The 27,377-nt window shown below is 43.3% G+C and overlaps 1 protein-coding gene across 1 annotated transcript in view; it reads right to left on the bottom strand.

Moving 5' to 3' along the window:
- The window catches only part of LOC147710137 (E3 ubiquitin-protein ligase TRIM69-like), a 97,217-nt gene extending 90,098 nt beyond the window's left edge, over positions 1 to 7,119 (bottom strand). Inside the window, exons 1-2 of the mRNA XM_086920833.1 lie at positions 6,904 to 7,119; positions 5,491 to 5,779 (exon numbers count right to left, since the gene is read on the bottom strand). Of these exons, the coding sequence (XP_086776959.1) occupies positions 5,491 to 5,779; positions 6,904 to 7,076 (462 nt within the window). The 5' untranslated portion in view covers positions 7,077 to 7,119. The remainder of the gene's footprint in view (positions 1 to 5,490; positions 5,780 to 6,903) is intronic.
- Between the last annotated feature and the right edge of the window lie 20,258 nt (positions 7,120 to 27,377).

Below are 27,377 nucleotides of genomic sequence, written 5' to 3'. Positions count from 1 at the left end.
TTTGTCATGTATACTATACAGTTGAATAGTGTGTATTAAATAAGCCCCCCAGCACTGGCAAGTGTAGTGTTTATTACGTAGCATATTTTGGGGTAGCATTGCTTTATTTAGAATTTTTTTAAACACAGTAATACTGAGGAAAGATTTCACCCCGCCAGTACCAGTTTATAACCAAAATACAGCAGTTAACATCAGAAAGATGTCTAGTCAACCTCTGTGAAGGGCCTCCCAATCCGCAGGAATACGCGCTGCCACATTAGAAGCTCACCTGGCCATGGCCGGGAGCAGCAAGGGTGCATTAAAACCGTGGCGGTCTTGTGCAGAGTTAGGCAGTTTACCCATGCCCCTTTCCTCTCACCCCCTTCCTTCCACTTCCTTCCATCCCTCTCTTCTCTCCTCTCCCGGCCCCGGATCCCTCTCTCACATTGCAGGCAGATGGTTATTAGCCCCAGGACACCTTTTGGTAACAGTAGCGGACTACAATGTAAATAATAAGCAGAAGCAGGGTAACCACTAGACCCGAAATTCGGGGGGGGGGGGGGGCTTAACACTCCCAGCCAGGGCTTGTCCAAGCACTGTTAGCATACGGTGCAACAGTCTTTCCACCTTCTCCATGAATTCCCTCACTACCACTCACCAACAATACACCTCATCTCTCTATAGCACCTGTCTGACAAACATTTCATTTTTTTATAGCGCTACTCATAGTTTACTCGCACTCAGTTCTGTGATGTGCATGGTACATCTTCTTTGTACCAGGCACTTTAACCTTCTGCACTGTGTGGGTGACAAGAGTGCCCATGTGACTGCACGGTGAGCAATGCAACAGTGTGAGAGTAGGGTAAAAGGAGTGACTGCAGGGTGAGTGAGGTGACCATATGAATTTGGGTTCAGCGGTAAGTGCAGAGTGGGACAAATTAGTGCATGGTTAGTGATGGCCTTGTTTGAGTTAGCTACAGATTGAGCAGTAAGGGGGGGACAGGTGAGTGAAGTGTCACATGAGTGCAGGGTAAGAAGTGTGCTCGTGTGACTGCAGGGTGAGGTACAGAGTGAACAATGCAAGCAAATTTTTAGTGCAGTGATCCCTGTGAGAGCAGGGTGAGCGGGTGATTGGTGTGAGTGCATGGTGATTGGTGTGAGTGCAGGGTGAGCGAGTGAATGATGTGAGTGCATGGCGATCAGTGTGAGTGCATTGTGATCAGTGTGAGTGTATTGTGATCGCTGGGAGTGCAGGGTGAAAGTGAAGGCGAGAACGGAAGTGAGTAGTCTAAAAGCAGGGTGCATTCCCAGAAACTTGAAGCGTAGGGTTTCAGATATAAGTTAAACTACTGCTATAATGGCATTAATCAGGGTTCGAGGGTGGAGGAAATAAAGAATGTGCTGATCCTGCAACAAACTTCCAGTCTAATGATTAGGGTTACCAGCTCATTATTTTGATGGCCCAGAGGTAAACAGTCACCTACAGCTGTTTTTTTTTCACTTATCTGTGAATACTTAGAACAGCAAATATAAATAGAAAGCACTTTTAATTGTGTTCTAGGGATGCCTCAATGATCCGTGACTAATAATTAAAGAGAATAAAGACAGAAAAGTCACATAACTAATTAATACATACTTTTTTATTTATAACTCAATTTAGTGTCAAGAGCAGGTCTCTGCAGGATCTTTAAACAACACATAGCAGGGATGTTTCTTTTGGCAACCCAACTTTATATTTCTTTTCATTAAATGCATTCTCACACTACAGCAGTAAGTGTAAAAATACAAATGTAAGGAATAGGCAGAGTGGGGGACCAGGGGGATCACATTTAATGAGTGTCTGCCGTCTTAAAAGCGATCATGATATAACTTAATTCCCAATGCAGGTGAGGCACTTTTCAGCTCTCAGATAACAGCGGTCACCGCACAGCTGGAGTCAATGTGTGCCACTCATTTATTAACACTTCGCCCCCACGCATGGAGGCTGTGGATGGCTCCAATGCAGGATTCAATCAACAAGCATTAGTGGTACATAAACAGACTGTGATATCACTTCCTGAGTTTCCACTCATAGATCATGTGCACTTTTGTTTCACCCCAAACTCGATCTTCATTTAGAATGCAGAAATACATGCAGTCATTTCTTCTTTAAAAAACTATCCCCCGAAATCGCATTTCTTTGTCTGCTACTAGCCATCCCCTCACCACCACTTCCTGCTGGTCAATTTAACTCCATCTCCCCTAAAGCATAGTTTAATGTGAGCGTGTTTAGCTTTTGGCGCCTCGCTATGCCTTCCCCACCCATCACTGTTTGTAAGGTGGCTGTTCTGTGATTAAAAAAAAGAAAGGCGCTGCTCTTCAAACGCTTCAGCAGGTCTTTAAAGACCATTAGCATATTTACATGCCTTTGTTAATTGATTACCAAAGCTTAGTTTTTTTTATGGTTCCAGTACCCCCTGGGCCCTGGAACCATAAAAAACTAACCTTTGGTAATCAGTTAACAAAGGCATGTAAATATGCTAATGGTCTTTAAACACCTGTGAAAAACTCGGGATGGAGATAAGACTCCAGACACTGCCCAGCCGAGGCCCCAGGAGCGCGAGCTGCACTGCAGCAGCCCGGGCTGAGACACAGGATGGGGGAGGAGGGGGGCTGAAGCCCTGGAGGCCAGGGCAGAAGTGTCACTGTGAAGGCGCGACCCCCTTTGCATCACTCCACGGCCCCCCTGGGGGTCGCGCCCCACAGTTTGAAGACCCCTGGGGTAGAGGGAGAGAGGGAGGGGAAGAAGAGGGGGAGGACGAGAGCGAGGGACGGAGGGGAGGACGAGAGCGAAGGACGGAGGGGAGGGAGAGAGAGAGCAGGCAGAGGGGGAGATGGGGAGAGGGAGACCAAGAAGCGAGTTCCTCCTGCAAACTAGCTTGAAAAGCCAGAGCTCAGGTATGGTGGGTTGAGTCTGCATGGGCACACCATGCCGAGAAGCTGCTGCCCTGGCAGGGCTCTGAGGCAGCGTCTTCTGCCCTGGAGAGACGGTGGGGTGAAATAAGAAATAGAACAATGCGGACTGTCAGAACTCCCGTCAGCCTTTGATGTAAAACACATTAAGAGGCATTCGCTGTCCTCATCTGCTTGGAGCTCTGGAATAAGACAAGAGGGTGGGTGCGAGCAGTTCACGGTCTGCTGCTAACATTGCCACGCACAGGCACAATGAAAGGAAAACAAGGAATGCAAATGCACGTGTGAAAATGCGCTGAAACTAAAAAAATAGATGTTACTAAATTTGACTAAATCAAGACTCTTGGGGGCGAACTGGCAAAGCCCTTGTGAGTAGACTTGGACATTTCAAACTCTCTATTCATGTTAACGTTTGGATATTTTCGTTGGGAGCATAAAAAGGAGACACGGCCTGGCGGCTGTGAAACTGAAAGTACGGCCGGCGCTGGGAGGAGAAATGCAGAGCGCACGCTGAGAAGCTTGTGGGAGGGAGGCAGGGCTGCCTTTGATGTGGTAATGCAAGACAGGCAGGCGGCTGGTGGCATTGTGCATGCGTTTTTTAGGGCTTGCGCAATGACCTAAAAAGCACATGCACTGCATGGAATCGCCAGTGGTTAAACTCTGGATAAGCCACTATAGAGCTTTGCCAGCTATGCGCAAGCGCATCAGCAGGCAGGCCCTAAAAATGATATTGTTTTATTTACAGTTGTATCTGATTCCAGTCCAGTTGTGTTGGCACAATATGTCTCATAAGAGTGTGAAAGGCATGTCTAGTCAAAATTGCAACTGTTTCAACCAATGTGAAAGAAGTGGCTTTTGCAGATTTGTTCCATGGAAATTCACTTCGAACAGCTGATTAAACCTTCATAGTATGTTTGTTGCTCACATTTAAATTCCTTAAAGAAATCACACTACTGTAAAAAACTGTATTCCAACCCGGAACAAGTATAAAAGTGATTAAAGCAAGACTATGCACACGCTTGTATTTATTTCAATTCTTAGTAAGACATTTGTCGAGCTTCTTCACAAATTAAATAAACACTTTTATCACAAATGAGATCAATCAGTGTAGTTGTGATGTTCTGGTCTCCTTTAATCACAAAATTTCCCTGCCAATACGTGTTTCATCTGGGGGATGTACCCCACGACTTCTTCAGGACTCTACGGCAACTGTAACAAGCATTGGCATAGCCAATAGGTCTCGCCTTTGGGACTTATTAAGTATTTATGCGGCACAAAGGCCTTACTGCAACAACATTAACTGTTGCATGGCTAAACACTTATAAGGACCCAAAGGCGAGACCTATTGGCTATGCCAATGCTTGTTTTAATTGGCTCTGAGGTGAAGAACAATAAAAGCAGGGCAAACAGAAACAGCTGGGGAATGGGGATATGTGTAAAACAATATTAAAAAAGCCAAGATGGGGGAAGTAATGGACAGGGTGGGGGAGGCGGGACCAACAGGGAGCTTGTGTGGTGAGAAGCCAGTGGAATTTTTAAAAAACATAAATCAGCGCATGAGAATGTGAACAAGTGAGGGAGGGTTGGGAGCAATACACAGCACTCTGGAGTGGATGTGTGGGAAGCCAACGCAAAAAGAACAGTGTCATACATTCATCCCAGTACAGATATATGGGCCTAAATCCATTATTTGTTTGCTCCCCATGCCATTCCAGTTTGAACCCAGATATATGCAAATCAGTCTTGACCCTGCACCCAATGAGAACAGTCAAGCCCGAACTGTCAGGCCCTCCCTGAACTGGAAACAAGTATCCTAGGACGGGTTTCAGGGTTTTACCCCTCTTCAGCGAGGATAGCTTGACTCCAGTGGCATGGAGAGCACGGAACCCAGGTCTGGGAGTAATCATCCCACTAGGGGGAAAAATGCAAAAAGAACAACTGATGGACAGAATGCAGAACAGTGTCAGCCATTCACCCCAGTACAGAGATCTGTAAATTACAGCTTATTTATCTCAAAAGGTAAGAACACAATACTTTTCTGCTGAACATGCAACAAGCAGGGTTCGAAAAATCGCTGCACCCTATGGCGAGCCAGATTTAATCAGGACACGCTATTTTTAGGGCCTTCTTACCCTTTCTGGCTAGCTGAAAATCCTCCAACTTCAGTCACACATAGTAAAGAAAATGTAGGAAGTCTAACTTACTTTTGACCTTAGTCTCTGAAGTACAGCAAATGTGACAAGATAAGGTTTAAATGCATCTGTATTACTTACAAAGTGAATGAGCAATAAAAATGACTTTAAATGTTGTTATCTTGCCACATTTGCTTGGCTTTCAGAGACAGAGGTCAAACATCAGTTTGTCTTTCTAAGTTTACTTTTCTTTCTGTGAGTGAAGTTAGAGGATTTTGTAAAGTGAACTGTGTGACAATCGCGTTGAGACCAGTTCACAGGTCAAGTACATTACAGTTAGGTCGAGTAGGTCTTTCAAGTTAATACACCAGCAGGTCTTTTAAAATGTTCATGATTTTTCGAGCCCGGACAAGGAGTGGGTCTTTACCTTGAATTCCTCCGCCGCCTCCTGAGTGTTGAGCACCTCATGGTACAGATGCTTCCTAGAATCGCGACAGTCCAAACAGATCACCTCAGAGTCTGTCACGCAGTATCGTTCCAGCTTTTTCCCGTGCTCAGCACAGAGTGGGCCGTGAGGAAGGCCTGTTCCTTGGAGCTTCAAACACTCCAGAAGGCCAGTCAGCAAGGGGTTGGTCTTGTAAGAGTCCACATCGCAGTCACCACCACACTGTGGACAGGATGGGCCTTTCTCTTGACAATGCTTGGTGATACAGGCCCTCAGAAGAAAGAATAATAACAAACACGTTAGAAATGAAAATGTGTATCGTAAATCATGGTAATGCCCGGAGGCATCTTTTATCTTATAAATAAAAGCAGGAGGAATATCAGGATAAAGAAATTGAGAGGAAGCGTATCCCAGAGTTTGGCAGTGTAAATTGCAAAGCTTCTGCTGCCCCAATGGGACCACCTGAACAAGTCGCTGGTCGAGATGGAATGTACCATGAAAAATTGAGTTTAAGGTAGTCCAGAGTCATGGGGTGCTTTAAAAGCAATACACAGAGCAAGGGAATCGCTGTGCTTCCTTAAAGGCAGTCGGTGTAATTGAGTCATAGGGCCTGTGAGGATGAGTGATGTCTAGGAATCCTGCCCTCCTTCCTCTATGGTGGCAGCATTATGCACCCTCTTCAAGTGACACGTTAAGGGGGAGTGAACCTCCCTCCCCTTAACTTTGAGTTTGGCTTTATAAGGAAGGATTCTTACAATCTCGCAAATGCAACTTCCACTTTGCGCCCCCGTCCTCATCCCAGCCTCAAACGCTCAACCCAATCCGCTCTCCAACCCCACTAAGGCCACGACGACTTTATGCTCAAATCTCCGCTTTCTAGTAACTCAACTTTCTTGCTTACATCTATTTTTTCAGACGCCTTCAGTCGACACTGCTCCACCCGTTACCCCGTCTTTTATAATCTGTTCTTAAGTTTCCACCTCATGATCATCTTTACCCACCTGCCATACTCTTTCAGTGTTTACTTTAAGGGCCATCTCTGCCTCCCTCCCAACGTTACACTCTTCTTGCTCTACAGGCTACCTTACGTCTTTCCCTACATACCACTGAACTAATTCCCCTCCAATGTCCCAAGTCCAACTCCCCAGCCATAACATGTTAACGTGTTCCTCTATACTCACGCCTCTTGCGAGTTGCTCTACTGTCCACTCTTTTCTATCTCCATTCAAAGGAAGTTCTAATGAGGTGCCCTACAACTACAGCTCCCAGAAACCAGCGGGCGGTGAAAAGAAATGCCCACAGTGAGAGCACGGCTGCCCTAGATACAAAAAGTCACCCGGATTCTGCCCTCCCTCCGTATCATCTCCCTTCCTCCTGTCCACGGCAGCAGCTCACCGGCAGTAAAAGTGCTGGCACCGGCTCAGCTCCACGGGCTCGCTGTAGAGCCGGTGGCAGAGAGAGCAGGTCAGGCCCCCGCACAGGGACCGCACGGGAGGGGAGGCCAGTGCTCCATCCGTGGCGACAGCCGGCTCCGGAGAGGAAAGAGGGGCAGGCAATGACTCCTCCATGGCTGCAGTGGCTGGATAAACAAGCTCACTTCCGTCGCGGGCAGCCACCACTTCCGGTACGCTAACTTTCTGCACGTTCACTTCCTGCACTGAAACACCCCCAGTTACCATGGCGATGCTACTCCTCAGCGTGCCCTATGTCCCACACGCTGCCCCGGAACTTCCGTCAAGAGTGGCCGCCATCTTTAAATGCTCACATTGGGCTCAGGGGGAGGCAAGGAAGAGTTGAAAGTCAGTCTAGGAGCAGTTTGTTTCATGTGGCACTATGGTATTGGAGAGCTTTACATGAGCATGGGTGAAGTAAAGTGAAATAAACATGTCACCTCTTCCACATACGGGCGAGTTGACAGCTGTACCGGAAAGTAAGGGATCAGTGAGTGAATTCTTACAGGACCGGAGGCTTTGGATTATGCTTCTCCTTTTTTTACATTATTTTTTAATGCAGATTTATGTGGCGCGAACTCGACCCGAAGGTATTGGAGCGCTTTACATGAGCACTGGTTAGGTTACACAAGGACACGTTCAGGCACAGGGAAATTAAGGGCCAGATGTATCAAGATACACTTTTGCGATTCTCAAATAGCGATTTTTAAGGAATCGCTATTTGAGAATTGCAAAATGGTATGTATGTAGAAATTCGCTATTTTTTAGCAATTTCTTAAAATTCCTTAATTGCGATTAGCAAATTGCTAATCGCAATTAAGGAATAATTTCCCATTCATTTCTATGGGCCAGGAGGCCAATATGAATGAATGTGAAATTATTCTCAATTTGCGTTTCGCAATTTGCTAATCGCAAATTGAGAATAATTTCAAGGGTGCAGGGGTGTCCAAAGGACACCCTGTTGCACCCCTGAAATAAGCATGGGTGCACATAAGGGCATGTATGTGCATCACATGGCACTTTGAAAAAATGCAAAAATTGGCATTTTTCAAGAAATTCGCAAATTACCACCAACCTGAAGTTGGTGGTAATTTGCGATTCCTTGGGGACAATTAGCAACATTTTTTTCCTTCATACATTGCATTTAAGGAATCGCACATTTTGAGATTATTTAAATGTAATCGCAAAATAAGGAATCGCAAATTTGCGATTCCTTATTTTGCACTAACATTTTCTACATACATACCATTTGGCTCAAATGCGAATTTCGGCGTTTGCGAACCCATTTGAGCTTCATACATCTGGCCCTAAGTGATTTGCCCAGAATTTTCTTTCTTTACTGACAAACAGAGCAGCCAATTAGACAACATACATGCCAATAGACCCAATTCACGTGGGAGACAATCGATTTTTCAAGCCAAACATGGCTTTATTTTAGTTGTCTCCAGCCTGAAATTGCATTTTCTACAATAAAAGTCAATGGGATATTTTCATTCTCCAGATTTTATATTTTAAATCTCCCATGTCCCTGTGCTGAAATGTTGGCATGTATGAAACAAGCATTTGCAATAGGTATCACATTTATGCGAGTTTAAGCTATTGGTATTCTAAATGAGAATGTGTTTTATTTATGTTACAAAAACCAAAACTTAAATAAAGGCATTGTCATTTACAATGCCAATAACTGAGTCAAACTTCGGTAAATGCGAGATCTATTGCTTTGCAAATGCTTGTTTCCATTTCATTTTATGCCAGCAGTAGCATAATACGCAAAGAAATTTCTTTCAAGAAAGAAAGGGTTCTGGACCAGGGACACCTAGTAACCGCCTGTGGTACTGCACCCTTTTCTGCGTGAAAGGAATTTTTTTGTGTATTATGCTACTGCTGACATACTTTGAAATAGAAAAAAAGAAACAATTTACATGACTCTTTGTCAAAGTTGCATTTCATTTTACACGTTTTGTAGGTCTTTTTTGGACAATGTTATCAACTTGTCAGTCTATGCCTTGATGTCACTTCAAATTTGTACTCCTGCTTTTTTGTCTGCCTCCATGTTCCGTTATGTTTTTTTAAGCAGGCCATCCAATATATGGGACATATACTATGAATGACAGACTCCACGGAAACAGGGATACTGCCAGCATGAATTAAAATGGAGGCTACTTCCTAACCAGCAGCAGGCAGGAAGGTAAGTAAGCATTTGCAATTCAATGAACTCGCATTAATGTAGATGTGAGCTATTGGCATTGCAGATGCTAATTGTTTTTTTCCATTTCAAATTATGCCAGCAGTAGCCTAATACGCAAATACATTTGTTTCACAAAGGAAAGGGCGCCGTACCACAGGCTGTGACCAGGTGTCCCTGCGACACCTATAAGAGAAATTCTAGGGATACCTAGTAACAGCCTGTGGTACTAGACCAGAGGTCTTCAATCTGTGGGGCGCGACCCCCAGGGGGGTCGTGGAGTCCTGGGAAGGGGGTCGCAGAACAGATTCTGTCAGTTTGCCTTAGTGCCGTCGGGCTGATTGAGGGTGCTTACGGCGGAAGCCTAATTCACACCGAGGGGTGAAAAACCTCAAAGCCTCATTAACAAGTAAAAGGCCTTTTAAAGACTTGTGAAGTACTCAGGTTTGGCTTTGTGTGTGTCCAGTGAAGCTGTTTCAGCCGGGCTCACATACACGAGGGAAGGGGAGGGGTGGCTGGGGGAGGAGGCTGTAGCCCTTTGAGTTCAATGGGAGTTGCGCGCCTGGAGCTGTGGGTCCCGCCAGTAAAGCACGTGAAAGGTCCTCATTGGTTCAAGTCCCACAAGCCCTTATAACTGGTGCCTGTGCTGGATGAAGGATGGATGGATGAAAGGGTGGATGGATGAAGGATGGATGTATGTATGGATGGATTGATGAAAGGGTAGATGGATGTATGGATGGATAAAAGGTTGCATGGATGAATGATGGATGGATGGATTGATGTGTGAAAAGGTGGGTGGATTAATGATGGGTGGATGGATGGATAGATGAAAGGGTAAGTGGAAGAAGGATGGGTGTATGGATGGAAGGATGAAAGGGTGGATGGATGAAGGATTGATGTTTGGATGGAAGGATGAAAGGGTGAACGGGTGAAGGATAGATGGATGGAAGGAAGAAAGGGTGGATGGATGAAGGATGGATGTATGGATGGAAGGATGAAAGGGTGGATGGATGAAGGATGGATGGATGTGTGAAAGTGTGGGTGGAGGAATGATGGATGGATGGATGTGATGAGGTCTAACAGGCACATTTATGGTTGTCGATATTTGTTGATGATGAGGAGTACCGGTTTCTAGAAACTTTTGTCGGAAGGGGGTCCTTACGCCTAAAAAGGTTTTCAAGGGGGTCTTGGCATCAAAAGTTTGAAGACCTCTGTACTAGACCCTTTCTTTCGTGAAAGGAATTTCATTTCTAGGTTTCAGGGACACCTAGTGGGAGACTGTGGTACTGCGTCCTTTCCTTTGTGAAAGGAATTTCTTTGTTTATTATGCTGCTGCTGGCATACTGTGAAATGAAAAACAAATCTGCATCTGCAATGTCAATAGCTGGCATTTTGACTAACATGAGACCTATTGCATTACAAATGCTCTGAGCAGCCTCCTGTGTGGCTTCAGCTGTGAATAGGTAATTGCAGCAGGAAGCAAAGAAACAAACGTTCAATTTGCCCAATCTAAGTTAAAAGGTAAGAAAAAGTAAATGGAAACACGCAGTAACGAGGTAAGAATCAACTAAAAAAGAAAGTTCTCCCAAATGGGAGATATAGCAGGCATGCATGCGTATGAACTCCTCAGCTGAAAAGAAGGCTGAAAGGAAGTGAGGTATTGGCTGCTACAACAAAACAGGAGGCTGCAAAGAAGAATGATGGTGTAATGAGCCAATGGTAAGCAGGAGGTGGGAATAGAATGGTTTTAGTGATGACAATAGGACTTGCAGATAGCGCATGCCTGCTGATGCTCGACCTAAAAACGTTTTCATAACACATATAAAGTACATTTCCCATGGTGCTCTTTCCACTAATCAGTCAGTCAAAAATTACTTTATTTAGTATTTCACAACCATAAAGTATACATATCCAAAAAACAATTTAAAAGTAACACACACTTAAAAGTTCCTTTAGTTAAAAAATGTCTTTTCTCGTTTTTACATTTTCAAACTAATCCAGTCATTATCGAGGGTCTGATTCTGCTTTTTGAAGCTTTGTCTCTACAGAATTCATGAACTTTACCCCGCGGCATATCAAAATGTTTGAACCTGCTCCCATCCAGCTGGTCACAGCTTGCCTGCAGGTACGGATCTGTAGCATATTAAAAATTGGTTTCAGTAAAATTTTCCTTTCTTCTTTAGAAGACTCGCACGTGCACAGGAGGTGACTCAAGGTCTCACTGTGATAATCACATAATCTACATCTTCGTTCCTGGTGAGTGACCTTCCATGACGGAATCAAGTCTTTCGAGATATGGTTGCCCATTCTGAAGGCCATGAATTTTGTTTTCAATGATAGCCGGAAGTGCGCAGAGAGATAAGGTTGAGGTTTTAGTCGTTTATACGAATTTAGAATGGTCCATGCGTGTCGACGTTTGGCCAAAGTCTTTTTATCCGCTACAAGAGATAAGGCTTTTGCGTTTAGATTGCAAATTTTTTTAAAGGACGTTGGTTCCGGTGGGTTATTCCAGATCTCCACTATTTTTAGGGTGTCTAGTGAGGCTCTCAGGTCATAGCCCCATGAGTCAGGTTCCTGTTGGTCATATTGTTTTTTAATTTCTTGCCAACATAAGTTGTTTAAAGATCCAGTTTCCGATAATCTCAATTTCCAGCACCATTTCACTAGAGCTGCTTTCCTCTGGTAGATTTGATTTTGTAGACCAAATTCTAGCCTTATTTGGGCAGGGGCTGCTCCTTTGTATATGTGAAAGACAGTTTTATATATTCTTGTCTGGAATGCGTTTAGGATAGCTGTTTCTTTCCCATGTCATATTTCCAGTCCATATGAGAGGGATGGTAAGACTTGGGCTGTCATTACTTTTAACAGGTGGTCATATGATGGACATTGCAATTTCTTTTGCAAAACCTTGAAAGCAAAGCTCAGTGCTTGGGCCTTTGCGGTAATTGTTCTTTTATGATCTGTGAGGGACATGTTTTTACTTATTGTAACCCCCAGATATTTATAAGCAGTTGTTTCCTCAATGGGTTTTCCTTTTGTTTGCCAAGTGAAGGATTTTCCACCGGTGCCCGTCAATCTCACCACCTTTGTTTTTTTGGTGTTTATTTCCAAACCTTCTCTCTCGAAATAGTTAGTTAGTTCCGATATTACTCTATGTAGGCCTATTGGGGTTTGGCTTAAAACTACAATGTCATCCGCATATTGGAGGCACTGGATGCTTTCATTGGCCAGTTTGGGCGGGTGTCCATTAACATTCTTGAGATGGTCTTTCAAATCGGCCAGATATATATTAAAAAGGCTTGGAGAGAGCACACAGCCTTGTTTAAGGCCATTAAATATTTTTTGTTCAGCAGATATTCTTCTTCCATCACCCAATTTTACCTTGGCCCATGTTCTGCTATATAAAACCATTAATGTTTCCATTAGTGCCGGTGGGAGACCCATGAGATCCAGTTTTTCCCATAGTCTTTTTCTGGGGACTCGGTCGAAGGCGGATTTCAGGTCTATATAACAGGCTATTAAACCGATCTTCTTTTTCCTTGCTCCTTCGATTAATAAGGACAGGGCTGACAGATTGGTTAAGCAGCCCATGCCTTCCCTAAAACCGGTTTGAAAGTTGGGTATTATATTGTGTTCTTTTATCCATTGTCTTAGTAGAGACAATATGCAAGAAGAAAAAAGCTTTGCCTCCACATCGATTAGGGCTATTAGTCTGTAGTTACCAGGGTCCATTCTGCATCCACTTTTGAGGAGAGGGTGGAAGATGTTTCCTTGCCAAGACTCAGGAATCTTTTTTTCCTTATAAATGTGGTTAAATAATGGAGTCAGGTAAGTTGCCCAGAAGTCGATGTCATATCTGAATAAGGCATTAGGCATTCCATTTGGGCCAGCTGCTCCCTCCACTTTTAATTTCCTTATTAGGCTGGTTAGCTGTTTGGCAGTTGTCAAGGGCGTTTGATCCTCTAAGGCAGTGCCTTCGGGCTGGAACTTTTTCCACTGTCCCAGGCTTCTTTCTTTTTGTTCTTGACCTTTTTTTGGGTGGTTTGAAGTTACTGTGTTAATTGGGGGACTCTGGAAGTTATACAAATTATCGATATATGCAGCCCATGTATCTTCACTTATTCCTATGTTATGTTGATCACCAGCTCCTTTCGATAATTTATTTATGATTTTCCAAAATTCTCCACTGTTAGGTAGTTTGCTTGTTCTTAACAGTTCTATCCAGATTTCCTCTATGTAAGATGTTTTTGCTTTTCTGCAATCTTCTTTATATTCTTTCCTCATTTTTTGTATAGCGGTGTGATCTACTTCTTTTCCAAGTCTTTTTTCTGCGGCCATTTTTCTTAACTTTTTCGAAATTTCTCTTTTCTTATCTCTTAGGTTGAGATTATACCACGGATCTTTATTTACTTTGTATCCATAAATAGCTGGAGATTTTACAGCAAATTTTTCTAGTACAAATTTATGTAAATTCTCCCAATTTGTTATGGGAGATTGGTTTATTGTGGCGTTCGTGAAATTTACGTGTTCCAGTACTGAGTCCATAATTTCTTTTTTTATATTGCCTTTACTTTTGATTTTCTTCAATTTGTATATCTCCGGAATCGCGGTAAGAAATTCTAATTGCATTTTCTCTTCGATGTTTTTCCTCATTATAATCTCTTGAGGGGAATGGTCGCTCTCTGGACGGGTTTGGATTCCGAAATAGTCTATGCTTTTTTTTGATTCTTTGCTTATTAAAGTGAAGTCGATTATAGAGTTCGTTTTGCCACTGGTAAAGGTGGTTTTGGCAGGTATATCTCCCTCTGTGTTTCCGTTTAGGATTATTAAACCTAGAGATTCCAGTTTGCCCCAAATATTTGGTGATTTGTCCTTGGTCGTATTGGCTTTTATTAGGTTGCTGTTGAAGTCGCCGGAAAGAAATATCTCATGAAAATGATAAGTTTTGCGTAGGGATTTTATCAAATTTACTAAAATTAACGCTTTTTTCTTTTTTGTTGTCTTATCTGGGTGGATATATATATTTATAATTATTAAATTCCATCCTGGACTTTTTTAACTTGCTTTTGACTCGATTTTGACCAGTTGTAACCAATTTTCCCCTACATCGAGCAATTCGGTTTTCCAGTCAAGGTTGTTCGTAATAAAGGTGGACAGGCCACCCCTTGGGTGTCCAAACTTTGCCAATCTTTCAGCCAGTATGTGGTGTTCCTCGAATCCCATAATTTGCTTCGGGGTTAGGTTCCATGTTTCCTGAAGTAGTATTATTTCGAAATTACTCAGGTAGTCTATTGTCTCTTGATCTTGTGACATCTCTTTGAAACCGTGTACATTCCATGAGCAAATCTTTATATTTGTTTCTGGTTTTGGGATTAATTTGATATTATGTCTTTGATTTTTTAGTGCCAGTTTCACTACATCAGGATCGATGAGAATTTAATGCCTGAGCTACCCAAGACCAATCCTTGAATTCTTTCTGACGCTGGAATTCCAGCTTTGTTTTGATACTGCTCAGATCTTGTTCGGGGATTGTTTTATTTCTTGCTCCCATTAGGATTGATTGCGTTTTTTCCTTTGTATTAATGGATTGGGGAAATGTATTACTTAACAGTGGGAAAGGATATTTTATTGGGGTGTGACGCTCTAGAGTTATTCCCCATTCTGAAAAGTAAGTCCTAGTTGAAAAAATAAGATCTGCTATTTCTTTGGATCCCCAGATGGTTCTACTTATTTCCATGTCAGTTTCTTTGTTTCCTTGGATAAATTCTAGGGCTTTTAGGTCGCTTGTTGTTATACCTCTTAATTTTGGTATCACTTCAAATAATCGCAGGATGTTTCCTCTGTTCAGTGTGTCTGTGTTTCCTTTAGTTTGATATTCCGGTTTAAACAACAATGTACATTCAGCTTCCATACTGGCCGATTCGGGTTGTCGGCTTTGGTAGACTGTCCTTTTTCCCTCACTTGGGACAAAATGTATATGAGATATGTTGTCGTTCTAGCAGACCTTAGTTGTTGGGTCCGGTCGGATGTAATCTACCATAACTGCATCTTTTGTGGGATGCGATTCTTCTCGGTTTATTTGTATGTTGTTTACGTTTTGCCCTAATTTATCAGTAGACTCATTTTCGGGGCTATCTCTACAGGTTCTTCCTTTATTTCCTACTGTGATGGTCAGATAAATATTAGATTCCCTCACTTGGTCTGCCTCTGTTTTTTGTCTTTGCCCGTGTTCCGTTTTTATATGGTTAAATGGTGGATTTCCACCATTATGACAACTTGGTCCTTTTTGAGCCAGAGTTTCGCAAACCCTTTCTTGCGCGTTATCCTGAATTTTTTGTTGTTCTACTGCTTCTCTACGGTTTGGTTTTAGTGTTTCGTTTTTGTCGTTAGTTTTCTTTGAAAATGACTTTTCCTCTTCTGTTGGTTTCCCTTCTGTGTTTGATGGTGTTTTGATCTGATCTGAAAAACTTGTTTGTTCTGCTATTTCCTCTGTGTTTTTTGCTTTTTTCCCCATCTTCTCTGGTGGAGGTATCTATAATCTGATTAATTAGGGCAACTTTTGTCTTTTGTTCAAAAATGTCAAAAAGTTTGTTTACCTGCTTACTTTTAATGGCTTTTTTTCTCGCCTTCCTTGCCCGTTTCCGTGGTCTTTTAGTTAGGGGTTCTGACGTGCCCGACGAACTCATTGTTTTGTTTTCTTCCAGGCTTCTCATTGGTGGTTCGTTTTTGTCTGAGTCATTTAGACTTTTTTCTTCTATGAATGTGGTAGATCTCTTTTGATGTACGAGTTTATTGACCTCTATGGCCTCTGTGTTGAGGTTGTCACTTTTGTTGGATTTCCCACATGTTACCTCTAATAGGTCTTTCAAAATGTCTGGGAGGGTTGCTAATTTATCGATTATTTCCTTGCAGACACAATTTTGGTCTGTTAGTTTCTTTTTCCATTGTTTTTCCTCCTCCTTTTCTTTTATGAGGTATAGCGCGATTTTTTCCAGTTTCAAATTTATCCCTGATATGTGGGTTGCAATTAGGTTCATTAAGTCTACCTGCACGTCCAGTTTGTTAGATTGAAAATTCAGTGCACTGGTTGCTTGTTGTAGACTTTTTAGAAGCACATCCCCCCAGAGTGTAGATTTTTCTTCGGTTTGTTCTGACCTTATCCCTGTTGTACTGTTTAAACTTTCTGATGAAGAAATAGTTATGGGGTGCGCGTCTTTTATTGAGTTTTTGCCTGTGTCAGAGATCTGGCTTTTATTTCCTGGCTGTTTGATTGGACTTGATGTGAGGATTATTGGGGAAGATATTAGCTTCATTTTCTGTCCAGTTGCTTTCCTTGTATCCATATTATCATGAAATTCTAGTTTACTTAAGTTTTCAAGACTCAGGTGCGTTAAATCGACTTCCTTGTTGGTGTTTTCTTCGAGCATTCTCCGCAATTCTGTTTCTTCGAAGATCGAGAATGATTTTGACCACTCTGTTTTTTGTGCGCTTTTCTGTAGATTTGTTTGAGATCCCAAGTTACTCTGCGTGATGTGTGCTATATTATTTTCATCAACCACATCTGGTATGTTGTTTGGTATTGACTTTGTTTCGTTGCATGGTGCGTGAACTTGGGCTGTTGTTTTTATCAGCCAGTTTTTAATTGTCGATTTTTCTTTGAGATTAGGGCTCGTATATTTTTCGGAGTCATTGCTCATCTTACGTTTTTTGCGTGTTGTGGTTAGACCAGTTGTTTTGTTTTGGCTTTTTTGAAATGTTACGCCAATGCTGTTATTTGGTGTTATTCCCCCTCGCTCTTTTAAAAACTGGAAATTGTACATCACATTGTCATCTCCAAATTTGAAAGGTTCCACTGAGGGGGTATGTGCCTGGTCTGAGTGATCATTCCCGGTTTGATCTTTTGGATTGTTCTTATTTCCTTGTTCCTTTTTCCCTTTTACTGCCAACCTTCTTTTGGCTTTCTGTATTCGAGGTTGTCGAATTTTTCCTGACCGCATCTTCGGTGCTTCAAATACCGGAAAGGGTTTCCTTCCTACTCCTGTCCTATGTTATTTTTCCGAGGGCTCCCCTGGCCCGTCTGCCACTTAAGCGGCAGCTGCCGTCTAGGGAAAGCACTTTAGAAATATGATCTAGGATTGGATTGGGTTGGATGGGGGGTTCTGTAGGTTGCTTTATTAGCAGGAACGATGAGAGTATGCCCCAGAGATTTCCGTCCGGTCCTTAGCTGCTCCCAACGCCGCTCCTTATAGGCTCTTTCGCCTCATATGCGTCATTGCCTCATATGTCTCAATATGCCTCTTGTAGACACTTTACTGTTTAGCAAACCCGCGTGGCACCTCCAACTCCAACTCCTTCAGCCACTTCCTACTCCACTCCGTAACCAGGGCCTTGGGGAGCTTTAAACTTTTTTTTTTTTTTTTTTTCTTCACTTCGCTGGCATAGCTAACATAGCTTTACTCCTCTGCTCCCACGCTGCCAAAAGGTCCTTTTTTCTGGCTCCCAAACTCAAGGTCTCAGGAGGTTTCAGAGTGTTCAGAGCGCACTGGGGGCTGCCTGATGCTCTGATTCCCTCTGCCACCCTCTTGGATTAATTAGCTGCTTTAGGTTGTCCTAATTTGTGTTAGATTGTCAGTAAACTGTCAATATGTAGAAAAATTGACAATATATTCGTTTTAGAAAAGCTGCAGCAGCATGCTCTTACTTTTACTATTCCCACTTAGCAGCCTAATAGCTCCACAAACGCCACGAACACTGCAGATGCCAGCAGTGCTAACTCAGTGCAGTGCTAACTCAATGTTACTTGCCTCTGCTCTTGCTCAGCTCGGCTCACTCCACTTTTAGACCTCTGCTTTCTGCTTGCTGCTGCTGCCGGGTGCTGCTGCTGGACGCCACGCTGTTTTTGGCAATGCAGCAGTTTGGCCACTCGCCTGTCACTCCGCCTGCCGCTCCACCGGCGTATCTGCCGATTCCTCAGGTGCCCTCCACAAAGCACCACGACCCGTGACCTGCAAACTGGCAGCAGGTCTACAAGAAGAACACACTCGTGCTCGGCAACCAAACACGCCGAAACACCACTTTCTCCTCTGACGGTGCCGGTGCCGCCGTCGCCGCTGCTCACAGCACTCTCCAAAACTCCAAAACTCTCTGATTCCGCTCTCTGATCCGCTGAATCAGCTCTCTGGCACACCACTAATCATGTCCCATTGGACCCTATAAGAGTCACCATCTCCATCCCATGAGCCTCTTTCTTAGCTGCTCATGGCAGAGATAAGTGCACCTTTCATGATTACTATCGATGTAATGATTATCTTAAACATCGCATTGTAAATTGTCAGCTGTTTTCCTATCAGCGTGCGCTTATTGGAACATGCTGACAGCCAGTCCCGACGTTGTCTGGGTATGAATTGCTGCCGGCCAGTAGTATATTGTTTTGTAGGATTTCGTTTTGATAGCATTTCTTATTTGTGACAGTCCTGTGAAACGCTCCGATTGACAGTGCACTGCTGATGCACTTAAGAGTGCGCGTTCAGTAGTGTGTGAACTCGAGTTTCCCTACTTTATTTTTCCTTGCAATATTATATAGCGCAAACTCGACAACATGGCATGAGCACAATTTACATTACAGAAGAACACATTCATTTGTGGTAGGCACGGGAAGACAAAGCGATTTGCCTGGAATCACAGGATGTTGAGCTGATGCCGAGATTCGAACGTAGCTCCCCAGCTCTAAAGTTCGCAATTCTAGAACATGTGGCAGGAGGTGTGTCTAAAAGTGTATGTCGGTGCTGGCCATCAATGAGAGAGACCTGTGCATTTTTCAAATAGGTGGTGAAAAATATAAGTATGTTGCTGGAGATGTGGGCCGCCGTGCCACCAATGTACTTACCGGGGGAGGGTAAACACCCATCATTCCACAACTTTCTTTCTGCATACCATCCCTCTGCATACTTTCATTACGAAAGTACCATGACTCCGCAATGCCATTATAACGCATGGCATTACATTTTATACGCTTTTACCACGCATACATTTACAACCAAATTCGTTGTAAATGCATGAATGGTAAAAGCATGTTTTTTTTAATGTTTGGATAAGGTAAGTATGGGTATAGGGGTATATGTTTTGGGGTACTGAGGTATATGTTTTGGGGTGTTTGGGTATTTTAAGGTTTCAGAGATAGTTTTGGGTTATGGGGTACAGGGGTAGTTTTGGGGTTTAGGGATTGGTATGGGTTTTGGGTTACAGGGGTATTTTTAGGGTTCAGGGCTAGGTTTGGGTTTTGGGATATAGGGGTATTTTTAGGGTTCAGGGGTAGGTTTGGGTTTTGGGGTACAGGGGTATTTTAAGGGTTCAGGGCTAGGTTTGGGTTTTGATGTACAGGGGTATTTTTAGGGTTCAGGGCTAGGTTTGGGTTTTGGGGTACAGGGGAATTTTAGGGATCAGGGATAGGTTTGGGTTTTGGGGTACAGGGTTATTTTTATGGTTCAGGGCTAGGTTTGGGTTTTGGGGTACAGGGGTATTTTTAGGGTTCAGTGGTAGATTTGGGTTTTGGGGTACAGGGGTATTTTAAGGGTTCAGGGCTAGGTTTGGGTTTTGGGGTACAGGGGTATTTTAGGGTTCAGGGGTAGGTTTGGGTTTTGGGGTACAGGGGTATTTTTAGGGTTCAGGGCTAGGTTTGGGTTTTGGGGTACAGGGGTATTTTGAGCGTTCGGGGTTAGGTTTGGGTTTTGAGGTACAGGGGTATTTATAGGGTTCAGGGCTAGGTTTGGGTTTTCGGGTACAGGGGTATTTTTAGGGTTTAGGGATAGGTTTGGGTTTTGGGTACAGGGCATATTTATAGGGTAAAGATGGGTTAGTGTTTAAGGGTGGTGGGGTATTTTAAGGAGTAAGGGTGGGTTATGATTATGGGGTACAGATGTATTTAAAGGGAGCAGGGTGGACACCCGGAGCTGGAATGCACAGAACCTGGGAAGAAAAAACAATGAAATGTTGGGCACAACGCTCACTTTTTTTTCCCGTAATCCCGCGCCCCACACGCGCCCACGCCCACAGCACACGATATGAGACATGGAATGAAGGGCGGAACGTACCACATGCCCCCAGCATTTGTCAAGCCCCCAGCACACGCCCACAGCACAACGCAGACACGCCCACAAGGGACTACTTTGCTGGCACGGTTATTTTACCTTTTAAATGTATATGGTGGGCGTCTGCATATCCTATGCCCTTCTACTGCAACTGCCCTTTCCAACGCTGTATTGGGTGTTGTGATTGGTGCTGTGGCTCCCGAGATTACCCGCCTCAAAGGTTTGGGCTCTCTCTTTATTATATGAGTATAGATGCATATTGTATTATTTGCTGAATTGCTACCTTGTTGCTGCTTGCGGTGTGAGGCACCTGTGTTTGCTAGGGCTGCTGTTCTGAGCCCGGTTTGGGCAGATTAGAAGTGCTTTAGGTGTCTGCTTGTGCGGTCTGTACAGCATCGCTGGCGGCGGTGTTGATTGCATATTTGGTAGCATGCTCCTTGTGCTCATTGTCCAAGGCCTCCCCTCATCGGCTCAGATGTGGGTTATTTCATTGAGCCTTATGCCGGCTGACGTGCTGTATAGACAGGCTTTTTGGCCCTAGTTGGCAGTGATATAGACTTTAATCTTGCTCACTTCTAGGATATGCATTCCTAGCTTGTGTTGGCCCTTTTAAGCCCTTTCTTTCAGACCTAGAAGAGGCCATCTATTGCCTATTGGCTTTGGCCTGTCATTATTGCTTATAGTAGAGGTTGGATCCTGTGGTCCTGACTTTATATTACACATTGGTATGGTTTATGTAGGTACTCTGACAGAGCTAAGGGTTATTTCATCCTTTTCAGGCGTACAAGGCCCAGAACTAGAGGGACTCCATTTTGATGGAGCTGAGAGGCTTCAGGGGTAAAGGTAAAGTTTTATAGTTAAGGCTGTTGACTGCTAGAGGAAAACCAGTCAGGACTGCTTCTTATCCGAGGAATGTGTTTGTCTCTTGGGCCCAGACGTAACATGCAGCTGGCCACTGCGGTTGCGCAAAGAGCTCTGGAGCTAGCACAGGAATTCGGTGGGAGGCAGCCCTCTGTTGGAAATTTCCATGAGGGGAGAGAAATCTATATTAGCGAACTGCAGGAGAGGAGGAGTGTTCGGTCAGTGCAGTTTGGTTCTTGCAGAGGAGAGAGCAGGATGTCTGCTGGAGCTGCAGAATACAGTGCAGTTCTGGAATGGAGAAAGAAGGCAGATGATTGCTGAAGCTGCAAAGCAGATGGAGGAGCTAAGGCTGTCAGCTGGAGCAATTGAACCAGAGGTGTGGTGCTGTGGTGACGGAGGGAGAGACAGAGAGAGCCCTGATCCCACCAGAGACAGAGAGAGCCCTGATCCCACCAGAGACAGAGGGAGCCCTGATCCCACCAGAGTCAGAGAGAAATCTTCCTTCTAATAGGTGAGGTAGTCTAAACTAGTCCCCTTTACAATTACACCTTAATCTTGTCCTTATTCCTTAGGCTATTGTATGTCTAATCCTTTTCTTTCAGCGGTGTGTTAAAAGTTCCTGTTACCCCGCAGATAACCTTGTACTGTATGTCTAATCCTTTTCTTTCAGCGGTGTGTTAAAGTTCCTGTTAGTCATAGAGACCCCGCAGATCTGTGTATGTGTATTTCATCATTGTTAAAATAAAGAGACCCCAGTCCTTAGTGAACTAGTGTGTATTTGTGGTTCTTATGATAGAGAGCGTTTTTACTCCTGCAAACAGAGTGTCTCCTATTTCAGAGAACAGGTAACCTTTTCTTCTAGTCAGATGTTACAGCCAGAACAGATGCTGCCCCTGATCCGGTAAGTCTGAACAAGTAGGGAGAAAAAGGAGCCCTTGAGCTAGGGAATTGTTGACACTAAGTAATTCGGCCATCCCATAATATTATCGTAGTAGCGAGCCCTTAGTGAATAGAGCGAGAGACTTCCCAACATAGAGACAGAGAGCTGAAGGTATTCATAGGAAAGTGGTCGTCATTGGTAAGTGGCGTTAGTGAGAGCACTGATTGTGGTCAGTGTGTAGATCTGCCGGATTGCGGATCGTGTGTGAATGAGAACACCGGAGGGACACGGTGTGGAGGTCTGCCGGATTGCGGACCGTGTGTGAATGAGAGCACCTAAGATAGATGGTGTGTAGGTCTGCCGGATTGCGGACCGGGTGTAAATGAGAGCACTGGGACTGCAGGCCCATGTGTGTAGACACGCTGGATTGCGTGTCGAGTGAGCACTGAGGGAGATCAGTGTGTAATGGTAGATAATCAGAACTGCCCCAGGGTAGATTAGTCTGGACCCATGTGGTCGCGAGACTATGAGGTATGAGTTTGATGTAGGGCATGGATGTCCTTAGTAATCAGTGAGTATTCTTAGTATCCCTATAGATTTAGTGGTGTTTCTGATGATATGAGCTTGTATATTGTGAGTTCCCCATCCTCAGGTAGGTACCCAGGTGCCTGGATAGATGGTCCTAAGGAGGGAGGTGGTTACGTTCCGGCTGGGTTAGAGGGGCTCTCAGGAGCTGATCCCATCTGGTCCGAAAATCCGGTCGGTACATCTGGCGTCTACGAACAGTTTACGAAGCCTGTGTGACTTGGCCATGTGCTTGGATAGTTTCCCATAAGTTGTGGGGGAGTGCCCTGATCGCCAGTTCCATCTGGCGTAGTCTTGCAGTTTATGAAGCCTGTGTGACCTATGGGCTTGAACAGTTGCAGTGTGAGGAGATTGCAGTACATCATTGCATTTGGCTTATGCAGGGTGGAAGAAATGCTTTTCATCTTGGTGTTTGACCTGTCAGGGTTGAATGGTGACATTACATGAGGGAGCCAGTAACATCTTTGTAATGATCCAATTGTACAAATGTGCGTGAAAAATGCTTTTAAATTGCCCATTAAATTGCTTGCTGCGTCTGCTTATGCTGTGCAATGTGAAATGTGTTCATTGTAATGTGACTTGTGGAGTTCTCCTTGTAAATATGGCTTGTGAATTGCGCCATGTAATTGTGGCTTGTGAGGAGCATGTTCTCATTTTGACTTGCTGTGTTCCTTGTGAATTGCGCCTTGAATATATTCCTTGTGAGGAGCATGTAATTTTTTGAACTTGTTGACTTTCTTGTAAATATGGCTTGTGAATTGCGCCATGTGGTTATGGCTTGGACAGAGCATGTTATTGTTGCGTTAGGTAGGAGAGAGCTGGTTCTCTTTCAAATGCTTGGGGGATTTGTTTTGTAGATGTGCGCGCGTGTTATTTGAAAACGTGGAGTGATAAGTTCTTGAATTTCCCATGTACTGCAGTCATTGGGGAATGATTGTGCTTGAGCTGCCAAAGGGTTAATATCTTGGATTGAGAAGGCAGTATTTATTTTAACATGCTGTTTAACATGCATGGTTATTTGAGCTGACACTAAAAGTCAGTGAGTGTTTAGATGAATGATGGTTTGATTTGACTTTCATTGGTTGCTGGGTCTGCCTATGTGCTTTGTCAGCGTGGGTTTGCCTTGGAACTGATGTTTCATGTGTCTGACTCTTAGAGGTCGGTGAGTTATAAATCAACCAGTCGGATTGAGATAAGGGTTTGCACGGAGGGAGCTGTGTTCTTTTAAATGTGCTACTTGATATGCATCCACAGACGTGTGGAGAATTATTTTTGAATGCATGATTTAAAATGAGTGAAAGAAAAAAAAAATGGCCCAGTTAGAGTGCACGCTACGGGCTGTTTTCATTAATTATTTCGTAGAGGGTTTTCCACCTGGAAAGGAATATGCCAACCGGTGTTTTGGAATGATCACAGATTGTGAATAATTACTCTTGCCCAACAGTGCATGGTAACATGTGCTTTTAATTAGTGAAATGCAACCGTGTGTTTTTAAAACAAATGTGTTCTCATTATTATTTTTCCAATGCAGGCTGAACCTTTTTCAAATGCAAATGTTTCTGATATGTAGCAGACCATTGTATGAGTGCGCCCACTCAGTTAGTAAAATGACTATTTGAAAAAACTGATGAATCTGGCCTGCAATGCAAAATTATGGTGTTTCACATGTTATTTTCCAATACTAAACTGTAATGTATCTGCTAATATTTGTTCCTTTGCAGCTAGTAGCAGTACTGAATTATTTTAAAATGCTAGCATGTCACTTAATTACGAAAAATATATGCCCTTATTACTTATTAATATTAGGATGCTTTTCGTCACGTTTCAATTTAATTTAGTTAGTTTGAGAACAGTAGTTCTCATGGGAACAGAGTTGTTTTGACTTCCAGGGAATGTGTTTTTGACCTTGAATTCGCCTGGCTCTCAGAGAAAAGCTGCTTTGTGAAGGGAGGGCCTTTCCCTCTGGGAGCGCCGAGCAGTGCCTGTCTTGTTATCATTGGCCAACCTCCAATTTCTTCAGCGAAAGAAATGTTTATGTAAGGGAGGGGTCAAGTCGCTCTTCCTTGCTGTCGGCGCAGACAGCTTCATTGCCTTCAGATAAGGGATCCTTGTACATGCAGAATAGTTGGCAGACTCTTGGCCCTTGGAGTTAGATAAATACAGTAGGCCTGGGTGAGCTTCCCTGATTAGAGACGAGATGCTTGAACCGAGTGCTTGGCAGCGCCTTGCTCCTGCAATGAGATCAGCACTTGGCAGTGATTCAAATTACATCACACTGTAGCCTGGCTTCTGCGTATTTTTTTTTTTGGAGCGGATTCAATACTCTGAGCACGAACATCTTTCTGAAGGGAGGGGCTGTCTCACAGAGGATTAGGGTGTTGCTATGCCCCAGCCCTTCTGGCTGTGTATGAAAAAATTAGATTTTGCCCAAACAAATTTAAAAGTATATGATTTTAATTATTCCTTGAATTTAGAAGAATGTTTTTTTATTAATTAGGATGTTTCTTTCGACAATGAAAAGCACTTGGGGTGCTTTTTAAATGGAAAATTTTATCTTGCTAGATTAATGATACTGGTTTTCTCGTTCTAGGTTGCTGGGTTGTGGTGTTTGGTGTGTGCGTCGGCCCACCCCCCTCCCACTCCCTTTATTATTTTACTTTTTTGTTTTCATTTTTTATGTTAGTTTGTTATTTTTGGAAGATGGAACCAGACCAGACCGGATTGGTGGTGGATGAACGGCGGAAGAAGTGCTTCCTTGGTACCGGATACAGATGAAGATGCAGGGTGGTGACCTACACTGATGTACCCACAATTGACTGCCTTGAATCCCAAAATTATGCTAAAAGAACTCTGAACTCTTGATATTAGACTTACAACCTGCAGTTGTCTGACAAAGCCAATAGTCATCTTTTACAAATTTTTTATTCTAAAAGAACCCATTTTTATTAGATTATGTTAATGTTTCCCACAACAGGAATTTGTTATGTAATTCCTTGGCCTGCATTATTCCCATATTGTTTTTTTTTTCAGATGGACATTTTCACAAACAGGCCCCACTTTTAAAATGTTTTCATGGTTTTGATGTTTATGCAGTACTATATTTACTTTTTAGGATGCTGTGCTATTTTACACTGGTTTATCTTTCACCTATTATAGTTTTCCTGTTTTCTGCATGACAGTTTTTGCCAATGAAAGATCGATACAGAAAAATTTTAATTTTTTAAAATGGTGGTGCACACATGTGTTCCACAGTGTGATACAGTGAGAAACTAGGTGCTAACTGTTTTGTGCTTTTATATATGCACCACATTTAGATAAATTTCTTTGATTCATTACCTAATATGCATAGTGCTACACCAGCTATTTTGTAGGAATGGGGTTATCTTTGTTTTCCTGTTATTACACTTTCACTTTGATTGATCCAAGGGTGGTTACCCTAGACTTTCAGTTGTCCTGGGAGGTGTGTCTTTTAGTATGGTTATGTCCTACATTTATTATTAATGTTTGCCCAGACCTTGAGGACCGTTTGTCATGTTTATTTCTCAGATTTCACCAAATTTTTTCTTAAATTGACCAAAGTAGGTAGGCCTCATTTAGGCCCATTGTTATTTTTATTCCACAAACATGGCCCTACACCAATAGATTTCATGAGTTATCATTAGCTTAAGTTGTCCATAGTAGGTAGGCCTCATTTAGGCCCTTTGTTGTTTTATCATTAGAAGTTGAAGCACATTTAGTTCTTAAGTTGTCCGAAGTAGGTAGGCCCCATTTAGGCCCCTTGCTGTTTTCATTCAACAAATAAGTCCCTATATCACTAGATTTCATCAGTCATCACTAGAAGTTGAGGCACATTTAGTTTGAGGATGCTTTGGTTAGTTTCTGTTGTTATCAGATCAAATCTTAGATATGTTTCTGCATTCAGGTCATGGGTGCTTTGATTTGTTTTCAGTTGGTTGTTGGATTTGTATTCCCTACATTAAGTTTCAGGTGGAATTTCCTTAAGTTGTCATTCATTTTAGAGAGTTTTTTGGTTTTTGGTGTTGTTGATAGATTATGTTGATGTTTGTTTATTTGGATGTTGTTGTTTATAGATGTTTGCAAGATAAAGTCTACGGGTGGAATGTATAGACAGGCTTTTTGGCCCTAGTTGGCAGTGATATAGACTTTAATCTTGCTCACATCTAGGATATGTATTCCTAGCTTGTGTTGGCCCTTTTAAGCCCTTTCTTTCAGACCTAGAAGAGGCCATCTATTGCCTATTGGCTTTGGCCTGTCATTATTGCTTATAGTAGAGGTTGGATCCTGTGGTCCTGACTTTATATTACACATTGGTATGGTTTATGTAGGTACTCTGACAGAGCTAAGGGTTATTTCATCCTTTTCAGGCGTACAAGGCCCAGAACTAGAGGGACTCCATTTTGATGGAGCTGAGAGGCTTCAGGGGTAAAGGTAAAGTTTATAGTTAAGGCTGTTGACTGCTAGAGGAAAACCAGTCAGGACTGCTTCTTATCCGAGGAATGTGTTTGTCTCTTGGGCCCAGACGTAACATGCAGCTGGCCACTGCGGTTGCGCAAAGAGCTCTGGAGCTAGCACAGGAATTCGGTGGGAGGCAGCCCTCTGTTGGAAATTTCCATGAGAGGAGAGGAATCTATATTAGCGAACTGCAGGAGAGGAGGAGTGTTCAGTCAGTGCAGTTTGGTTCTTGCAGAGGAGAGAGCAGGATGTCTGCTGGAGCTGCAGAATACAGTGCAGTTCTGGAATGGAGAAAGAAGGCAGATGATTGCTGAATCTGCAAAGCAGATGGAGGAGCTAAGGCTGGA

The sequence above is a fragment of the Lissotriton vulgaris genome, chromosome 5 (genome assembly GCF_964263255.1).
Source record: "Lissotriton vulgaris chromosome 5, aLisVul1.2, whole genome shotgun sequence".
NCBI classification, from domain to species: Eukaryota; Metazoa; Chordata; class Amphibia; order Caudata; family Salamandridae; genus Lissotriton; species Lissotriton vulgaris.
The sequence above is the reverse complement of the archived record's forward strand: the minus strand, read 5'-3'. Positions and strand labels throughout refer to the sequence as shown.